Source organism: Malus domestica, chromosome 15, assembly GCF_042453785.1.
Source record: "Malus domestica chromosome 15, GDT2T_hap1".
In the NCBI taxonomy this organism is placed as follows: Eukaryota; Viridiplantae; Streptophyta; class Magnoliopsida; order Rosales; family Rosaceae; genus Malus; species Malus domestica.
This window is the reverse complement of record NC_091675.1, coordinates 54,799,945-54,809,506: the sequence shown is the minus strand read 5'-3', so window position 1 is coordinate 54,809,506 and position 9,562 is coordinate 54,799,945. Positions and strand designations below refer to the sequence as shown.

Here is a 9,562-nt window from a genome sequence, read left to right as displayed (position 1 = left end):
TCCTAAACTACAAGATAGAAGATGAGCAGCATCAATCTAAAATCAAAATCCAAAACAAAAACCAAATCTAAAACCGAAATGAAAAGATGGAAGGAGCAGCATCAATCAAGAAGTAGTTCAATCAAAGAATTCAGTTGCGCACCCGGATGCGATTTCAGTTCGTGATATCTTTGTTTTTGAATGGGGAGTGACTATGGAAGGGATGAAATGGAAGGGATGAAATGACCATCTTATCCTCACATGTGAGACTCAAGTGCATGTTCAAAAAACGAAGAGTGTGTTTATGCATACATGAGTTGTGCACAGCGTCTGTGCTCTATGTCCACCCAAGGTCGAATCCTCCTTGGTGAACCTTAGAAATAGATATGACGTGGTAAAATAATGAATTTGTACAAGGCCGCAGTGTAAATTGTTGAAGGTTGAGATGATTTCAACCCTGTGCAGGAACTTGGAAGGGGTTACTTGCAATCATGTCAAATTAGTAACGACATACAAATCGATAGTGGAATTGAAACGAACGTTGATCCATATACCAGCTTACATACAAAATGAGAACCAAAACGAATCTATGAAAAAAGAAATTTAAGATTCATTACTTCATAACGTTTCACAAGACGCACAAAACCAATCACGAATCATACCTTCAAACCTTCCTATGCAGCCCTACGACTCGAGAGTAACTGCTGGATAGTCTTGGTAGCCCGTGATCGCTGTTATCCTTATGCATGTATTCGGCTGGATACATGACAAACGAGTTAAATCATCAAAACAGGAATACGCAATTCGGAGATTAGTGATGTGTATTGATCAAGGACATATATATAAGCTCTCTTTTTTATCATACAGGACTACCAAACTCCTTGGGGACATTAGAGGAAAACCATACAGGAAACTATAAGGAAATATTGTGTCCTATCTACGACGATAAATCGAAACAATTGACTTTGGTTGGGGTACCAGCAAATCACATGTGATGACTCGGCAAGATTCACCAGTTCGTACTACAAAGATACATATCTTCATTTATTTCATGCATAAATTATCCCAGAAAATATTGTCAGGATTGTACAGCGTTCCCCAAGCCTACACGTTAGTACCTGGTTGACCCTGATACCACTGGTCAACTAAATCGAGGTTTAGAGTATTGTTTTGTTCAAGACTCACATCTGGAAATAGGACTCGGATTTGAACTAGAGTAAATAAAAGGTAGGGTAATCAACCAACTGAGAGGCAAAGCCTCATTGCCGTAAAATGCATGATGCATATAGATGTATGCACTAGTTTAGTTTCTATCATCATATTAATAACGAAACTCATTTTCTTTCCTTGCTTCGATGTATGAAATCAAGTCAATTGAAGTAACTACACAGATAACATAAAGAATAGTCATTGCACTTATGAATAAAATCAAATGTTCTGGTTGGTTCACAAAGAAATGAGGGTAATACCTGTCGGTGACCAATGTTTCTCCTATAATTTTTCTTCTTTTTATACTTGAAGACAACCACTTTGTCATTAAGTCCCTGCATAAGGATACGCAACAATAAGACACAGAAAATATTAAAAAGATACTAACTAAACGCAAACAAATTCACAAATATACAGACCTTCTTTACAATGGTAAAAGAGAGAGATTCCATATAATGTAATGAATTACCTGCTCTTCAACGACAGCGTGTACAGCGGCATTTGTCACCACTGGCTTTCCAATGTACGTACTTGTTTTAGTCCCCACCAGCAACACTTTGTCGAGAACAATCTGTATAAGATCAAGTTTAAACACCTTGAGGACAAAGCAGCGGTAACTTCTTAGAAAATAAAGATCCAATACTGATAACATCACTGGTTTTATAATAGGGAGAATAACTGATTTCAAAGCCCTTAAAGGCTAAACTAGAGGCCACCAGGCCACAGTATTCTCCAATTTTTCATGAAGTCCAGTAAAGCAAGAGTACATTTCTATAGGGTTAAAATTAGACTCGTGCCGGAAGGGGCGTAGGGAACCACTGAGCTTGGATAAACTAAATCCTTGTTCAAGTGATTGATAATTTGAAATCGGAATCACAAGAATATTATTACAAAATAAATTCCTTCTAAATCAGCAAATATAACTATCACTACGACAGACCAACCAGGATTCTTATAAACCAAATATAACATGCCGGAGCAGCAACTTGGCTACAAAAGGATTACTTTACTTCTTCAAAACGAAGACAATCCAATCAATTAAGGGACCACTAAATATGTCTAGCAGGTAGTCCTCCAACAATTATGAGATTGCCTTCCACGGGTCCTTACCTCTTTAGAACGCCTACCTAAATGCGGACTCCAATATGTCTATATACACGTTTTCACAATACTATACTAGTGTTCCTGCCTATCTTTACACTCTACCGACGTCTCCTAACCTTTGTTAGGTCTTCTTCTTGCTTATTTCAAAGAAGCACCAACATAAAATTTCTAGTCAGACTTTTTGCATGTATCATATTAACAATTTGTCTTGAAATGACTGATTGCAGCATTTCCAATCCACATTTTGTTTTAATAATGGTTTCTACAATTTATGATGTGCTGTAAGATTAGCCGAAAGTCACCTAATATCACAGGTTAAATCAACTGACGAGTCTAATATTGGAGGCCTATTTCTGGAAATGGCGTTGGAAATGGAATGTTCCTCATCCAACCCAAGAAGTAAAAGCATATGAACTTCAACAAAACCACTCCAGTTGTGTGATTCTAGTAACAGTGATGCATAAAGATACTATTAAAGCTAGGCATTGCACTAAAACTACAATTAACAGCTAGATAATTCCGTACAACTAAAACTAAAGCCGAAATGGAGCAACAACGACAGGAATTCAAGTAACGAATAGTGAAGAATGTGAAGAATATCATACCTTGTCGTTGACATTAGCGCCTTTTAGCCGCTGAGTATAGATAAATCGTCCAGGAATGACAATGTACTGGCGCCCACCGATCTATTAGGCATCATACACAAGCAACCCCAGTAGTAAGACTAACAATTTTTGAGCTGATTAGAAAACCCCGACTTCAATTTTTTCTCTTAAATGTAATACAAAACCAAAATGTCATCTATATAAACTGGTAATCAGCACTAAACCACCACTAAACACCAAATTAACGACCAAAAACGAAATTTAGCAGCATGTAATCAGCTAAAATTCTTATCTGGGTAACCACAAAGACAATCAAAGAAGTGAAATTGAATGCATACCATGACAACGCCGAACAGCTGCTCTCGTTTTGGGGCATCCGACGAAGGGGTTTCCACGACTTGCAAGGCCGCTGGCTCCGAATCATCGGGCCCGGCCTCTGGTTCGGGACCTTGAAAGTCGGCCTCGACGACCACGGCTGAATCCAACTCCGACGACTTGATCAGAAGCGGGAATGTGGGTCGCCATAAAGAGCAAGAAGACAGCTTGTGGGAAGAAGAAGAGGAGAGAGACGGAAAGCTGAAATGGGTTGCCAGAGTTTGAAGGTTTTGCGAGATTTTGCAATGGGTTGCGAATGAAGAGCATAACGAAATTGTTGCAGTTGCAGAGGCCGCCATTGTTGCCGTTTCTTTTCAGAGCTCACTCACTACTCGCACTCTGCGTTGCTCTCCTATGCCCGCCGGTCTTTTATCCGATCCGTTGGGGGATTTCTGTCTCCACCCATGAAATTTGGTATGGGTGTGCAATCACATATCCTATTTTACATCTCACACGATAATTTATCTTTTTTAATTCATCCGATGTAACGGTCGAAAATTAAAAAGATATGTGAAAAATAAAATAGGTGGTAATTTCAATTCATCCAATCCAACGATCAAAAATTAAAAAGATGTTTGAGAAGTAAAATGGATGTGTGAATATCGCACCCCATTTGCTATTTGTACCCTGCATCGGCAAAATTCTAAAATCCAATTTTGCCCCTTCAGCAAAATTTAAAATAAAATCAATTTTTGTAACACTTGCCACTTGCAGCTAGGAATCATTTTGAAACAAAAGAAAACTAATGAAAATGGCTTGAAAACTTTGAGTTTTAATGATAAAGACAAAATAAAGGGTAAAGTAAATAGTATTATATTTGACCTTTTAGTGTAAAAATATAATTTTTTGTTAAAATAAACAGTACCGTTAATTTTTCGTTAAAACTTCTTGAAACAAGGCATTGACCCCGAGTTATAAATACTCTCTCCTCTCATATTTTCTGTTTATTTGTCTTCTGTAATTCCTTTGAGTTTGTCTTAGAAACCAAGCAACAAGAAGAAAACGCCTACGACACGAAGACGATGAAATCAACAAAAAGCGAGTCGTTGGCATATCTAAGGGAGGTGAAGGAGGTATTTGCAAAGCAAGGCAAGATTGAAAACTTCCACCACTTTGTTCAGCTCCTCCAAGACTCCGGTCCAACTAATTTGAAGCCGCCGCTGTCGTTCACACCGTCAAACAGCTCTTCCAAGGGGACGACAATGGTGGTGGCGGTGGCCGAAGGAGGAGAATGAGGTATTGAGCCCAAACCGGAGCGTTTAGGAGCAGAGAAAGCGAGGAATGGGAAGGAGAAGAGGAAAGCAATGAAGAAGAGGGAGGGAGAGAGGAAAATTTCGAGGAGCGAGAGAGGGCGTGAATCGAAGCCATGGAGATTAAGAGGAAGAAACAAATTCAGGAGCAAGAAGAGGAAGAGGAACGAAGAAGAGTCAAGTCTCTTGAGGTTGAGGAAGAGCTGTCTCGGAATCAACAGGTCGTTTTTTCTTATCAATCTTTACGTATTGGACTGCAAATTTTGAATTTCTGTTATGTAATTTACGGCGTACATCGGGATTGGGATTTGTGATTTTGGATTTTGGATTTTGGATTTCTGTTATGCATTTGTATATTTGTATTGGTATTCGTAATCGTATTTGTTTGTTTGCTGAGGAATGAAGAGTTCTTCCAATTTTAACTGATTCACTATATGTAGTTCATCGATTTATTTGTGCCGTTAGTTTTGACTAGTTTATGGCCTGGTTGTTTTCGAGATTGTGCCTGAAATGCGATTAACCGAGACACTTGATATAATAATTAGTGATGAAATGTTGCTCAGGATGAATAGGATTGCCAAATAATATTAATTATCCACTTGGTTGTGGGTTCTGCTTGTTTAGGGAGTAAGTGTTGGAAAGTGAAAAATGTTCACTGTCATTTTCTTTCTGTATTCTAATTGTGCTGTTCCTTACTGGTCACGACTGCTGCTGATTCTGCATTGTTTGTACCCCCGTTTTGTTTCTTTTTGGTCGCATCATCTGTAAGCCCCTTTTGTGGAGCAGTGGTCTTTTTATATGGGGTTGCAAGAGGCTTCTGTTGTCGGTTGATAAGAGGTTCTAAATTATCAAGGTTAGATTCAATAGGATCAGTAGATAACGGATAAGAATCAGGGAATTGTACCTCCGGTTGTCCACAAAACTTATCAGAAAAGGCAGAAGCAGCCTACAACGGTACAAGTTGAGACTGCAGCAATTCCCTCTCCCGAAGTCACTCTTCAAGTTGAGTCTGAACATGATATGATAGGTTCCTGCCCGTGTTAAGAGGCATGGTCTTTCATTTGGAAACCAAACTAAAAATATAGTGTGTTGTGAAATGAAGGTTGTTAATGTTAGGTCACTGCTTGTGCTAATATTTAATGGGTAGCATAGATGCGTTGTCTGCTAGAACTAGGATACTTCAAAATTCTGTTTAGAGGGATGGCAGATCAACTCCTTCTTAGCATTGTGGTTATATATTACTTTCCGTTTGGTAGCCCTATTGCCTGTTGCCTATTGCTTGCGGTGTGTATGGCAGGTCCGGAATTCAAAGGACGGTAGTGAGGTTGATGATTGGGGGACAATGTACAATAAGGCGCCTGCTGAAATCACCCCGCAAGGAAATGAGATGATTTTCAAGAAGAAAAGGGTCAAGGAATCGCTGGATTCAGCTGTAGTTGCACATCAATCTGTCAATGGAAGAAGAATAAGATGCATCAAGGAAAGCCTCACTGTTTAGGCCTCTGCTTATGAATTTATTCATTCGTCTAAATGATCTAACAATGCTGGTTCAAAGGACTGAAATGAGCTATTCACATACTTTTGTAATGATGCGAATTTAACTGGTAAATCCTCAGAACATGACACGCCTGGAATGTCTTCAATGATCAACTTCCAAGAAGTCAATTCATCCTCCAACTTCTTCATACTAAGCTGTAATTCTTGTCGTTTGGATAACTCTGCTTCTACCCTCTCTCTACGCCTCTTTTCTTCCAACAATTTTTCCTTCAATAACTCAACATTTTCATGAGCTGACTTCAGCTTTCTTGCTTCCCTTACTTCAGCATCCTAGGAATTTAGAAAGAAAATGTTATTGAAATACAAAAGAAATGCAGACTAGTCAAAGGAGGGACATATCTAGTCAAGAGAAAGATATTAGTCTAGAAAAGATGAAATCAGTCATACACAACTCTCTTTCAAACGGGAGCTTCTCGAAATCTGTTCAAACTTCCTAATAACACAAAAGAAAATATTCTCGCCCAAAGTATTTTAAAATTTTTCTTTTTGTTCAGAATTCTACAATTTCTTTTATACCAAATGATAAACTTTTACCCTTCTTCATCTTCTATAACAATACAAAATCTATGCTGAAATATAAAAGGTTGATGAGGCAAAACTCAAACTACCACAACTACGCATAACAATATACTCCTTACCCCTAGGCCAAATGACCCAAATCACATTACCAAACTAACAATGCATGCACCATCGAACATATACAGACATATTGGCTACTTAATCATTAATGTTCAGAATTTTATAAACCGCCAAACCAAAAATTAATCTTTCGAGGGCTGAAGATTTTTTTGTAAAAAAAAAAGAACTAATTAAGAATGATCATCAATCAACTTCATAGAGAACCTGAAGATTCAATAGGAAGAAACAATTTGATTCATTAGAAAGAAAAGATCGGCAACAAAACTTACAAAGTTTCTAAGCTCTTCTTGCAGATGTTTAACTAAAATATTATTCTCCGTGGATTCAACTTCTTGAAATGTAAGACTTGATAATTTAATCGCATTCTAATTATTGTTATGGAAATCCATTCGCATTCTAATACTTGTTTGTTGTTATTATTGTTAAGGAAATCCATTCGCATTCTAATTATTATCGTTAAGGAAATCTAATCACATTCTAATTGTTTGTTGTTATTATTATTATTAAGGAAATCTAATCGCATTCTAGTTGTTTGTTTGTTGTCATTATTATTAAGAAACCTAATCACATTCTAGTTGTTTGTTTGTTCTTCCCTTATTTATGGATGACAATAGATTATTGCATTCTCACGGCTGATACTGATACGGGCATTTAATAGTTTGGTTTTCCGGGATCCACGTCATTCAATTGTCGTGGTATTCCATACTACCTAGTACCAAAGAAACACCCAACGCCCCGACCCTGCGAACAAAACCGGTTTCAAAAAAACAAAAACAAAGTAACGATGAAGATGATGATGACGAATCCTGCCAAAAAAATCCTCCCCTCGGTTGTGAAGGCAAGCAATTACACAACCGCTGCTGCTGATCTTCTTCTTCGTCCTCCCCCGCCTTCAGACGCAGATCTGCGCAAACAACCCCAATCCATGGGGGACCCTTGCCTTGATCTGTATTTTGGCGTCCAAGTCCAACCAGACCCAGCCACCCGGACGCGGACGGCCTATAAATATCTCAACCAAGTGCTGCCGATGGCCTGGTCCCACAATCCCCTCACCACCCTCAAGCTCATTTGTAACCTACGGGACGATTCGAATGATCTCGGAAAATCTGATGAAAAAGCCTTCTACAGTGCCGCCTTATGGCTCCACCGCAACCACCCCAAGACTCTTGCCTGCAACGCCGCCTCTATCGCCGGCGAGTTTACCGAGTCGGTCGGGACTATGGATGACTTCGTCCAGATTCTCAACCGCCTTGCACGAGCCCGTGACAGGTACGAGGGTGACTCGGATTATCGCTTCTTACTCGACCGGGTTTCTGATCTCTTTGCGGACCACTTGCGCTCTGATATGCGAAACTTGAAGCAGCAGCAGCAGCAGCCTTACATGGACATAAGCTCAGCAGCGTTGTATTGCCCTCCCATCGGCTCCTCCCTGGACCGCTCCTCCACTCTGCTCTGCGAAAGCATTGCCAGGATTCTTTTCCCCCGAGAAGAATCATGCCCGGAGGAGGAATACCAAGGCCTTGATTACGCCCAGAGAGTCCGAGCTCGCCTCCGGACGGAGGTGCTGGTGCCCTTGACAAACTTCTTGCTCTCTAACTCCTCGCTCACTCATCGAGGATTCTGCCCCGTTAAGAAGTATTTGGATGAGTTGAAAGGCGGCCTCGGCCAGCCCATTGAGCCCGGCGCTCTCCTCCCACATGACATCATAGGGTACGTGGATGATGAGGATGTCGGGCAAGCAGCTGAGCTTCAGTGGAGGAGAATGGTGGAGGACATCTACTTGAAGCAGGGCAATAAGTTGAGCAACTGCTTGGCCGTGTGTAACGTCTCGCCTACAGTGGCCCACATGAATGTGTCGGTGGCCTTGTCAGTCTTGGCGTCCCAACTGAGTGAAGAGCCGTGGAAAGGAAAGGTGATCAATTTCAGTTCGAACCCTCAGCTGCACAATTTGGCCACACCGCAGGGCGATGATGATCTCAAGTCCATGTGCGCGTTTGTGAGGAGGATGCATTGCGCCCTGGAAATTGATCTTGGCAAAGTGTTTGATCTGATTCTCGAGGTGGCTGTGGATGGGAATTTGAGGCCGGATCAGATGATCAAGAAGGTCTTGGTGTTGACCGACTTCCAAACCATTGACCTGGCGGAGTCTGATTATGAGGCAATACAAAACAAGTTTAAGGCGAAAGGGTACGAAGATGCGGTGCCGCAGATTGTGTATTGGAAGCTCCAGTCATGGGGGACTCCCGTGGCGCCTTGTAGGCGACCAGGGGTGAGCACCCTGGATGGCTTCTCGGACAACTTGTTGAAGTTGTTCTTGGATAGTAATGGGGAAGTTGGCCCGTACCATGTCATGGAAGCAGCCATCTCTGGCAAAGAGTATGAGAACCTGGCTGTGTGCGACTGACTCGACTCAGTTAGTTTTTAGTCTGCTTCTTTCAATTATTTGCTCTCTCTCTCTCTCTCCCTCTTCTTTCCCTTATAGCCAGTGTGATTGTGCTGGCACTTTGTTCGTGTTTTTATTTTAGATGGTTGGTTTATAACTTTATACTCCTTGCTTGACAATATACTACTTGTGTCTTCAATGTTGGTTCTCCCATTCAAATTGCACCAAAACAACTCGGAGGTTAAATTGCCAATTTCTCGTACATAAAGTGATGGCAATCAAACTCTTGTACCTAGCGATAAGAGTAGGGTATCAAACTATGCATTAATGTGGATACAAATCTTATTGAGGCCATGCCTTAGTTAGATTTTTGGGAGTAATTATTTTATTAATGCTTTTACTAAAATTGTTTTACCATAAACGTATTTAAGTTTTTTAGAGAAGTTATAAATTCATTGTAG

General features: G+C 40.4%; 2 protein-coding genes and 1 long non-coding RNA gene across 3 annotated transcripts; 1 reads left to right on the top strand and 2 right to left on the bottom strand.

Moving 5' to 3' along the window:
• Window positions 1–116: 116 nt before the first annotated feature.
• Window positions 117–3,696, bottom strand: LOC103416406 (large ribosomal subunit protein bL21c-like). The gene is made up of 6 exons (XM_008354656.4): window positions 3,236–3,696; window positions 2,898–2,978; window positions 1,658–1,759; window positions 1,449–1,523; window positions 642–735; window positions 117–436 (listed from the first exon to the last, which is right to left on the bottom strand). Exons 1-5 carry the CDS (start codon window positions 3,569–3,571, stop codon window positions 664–666), a joined length of 666 nt encoding a protein of 221 aa, XP_008352878.2. The 5' UTR covers window positions 3,572–3,696; the 3' UTR covers window positions 117–436; window positions 642–663.
• A 2,584-nt stretch (window positions 3,697–6,280) lies between these two features.
• LOC139192108 (uncharacterized) lies at window positions 6,281–7,074 on the bottom strand. Its single transcript, XR_011575928.1, has 2 exons — window positions 6,988–7,074; window positions 6,281–6,349 (listed from the first exon to the last, which is right to left on the bottom strand). It is a non-coding gene; the product is annotated as an uncharacterized lncRNA (long non-coding RNA).
• Window positions 7,075–7,502: 428 nt separating this feature from the next.
• Window positions 7,503–9,122, top strand: LOC103402507 (uncharacterized). The gene has a single exon (XM_008341257.2). It carries the CDS (start codon window positions 7,503–7,505, stop codon window positions 9,120–9,122), a length of 1,620 nt encoding a protein of 539 aa, XP_008339479.2.
• The last annotated feature ends 440 nt before the right edge of the window (window positions 9,123–9,562 follow it).

What these genes read in the sequence shown, in the direction of transcription:
- LOC103416406 (XM_008354656.4), bottom strand. Translation starts at nt 3,571, where the DNA reads ATGGCGGCCTCTGCAACTGCAACAATTTCGTTATGCTCTTCATTCGCA. An exon ending in ACGCTGTCGTTGAAGAGCAG is followed by an intron (nt 1,524 to 1,657) that starts GTAATTCATTAC and finishes ATCCTTATGCAG; the next exon opens with GGACTTAATGACAAAGTGGT. An exon ending in GAAACATTGGTCACCGACAG is followed by an intron (nt 736 to 1,448) that starts GTATTACCCTCA and finishes TCATGTATCCAG; the next exon opens with CCGAATACATGCATAAGGAT.
- LOC103402507 (XM_008341257.2), top strand. Translation starts at nt 7,503, where the DNA reads ATGAAGATGATGATGACGAATCCTGCCAAAAAAATCCTCCCCTCGGTT.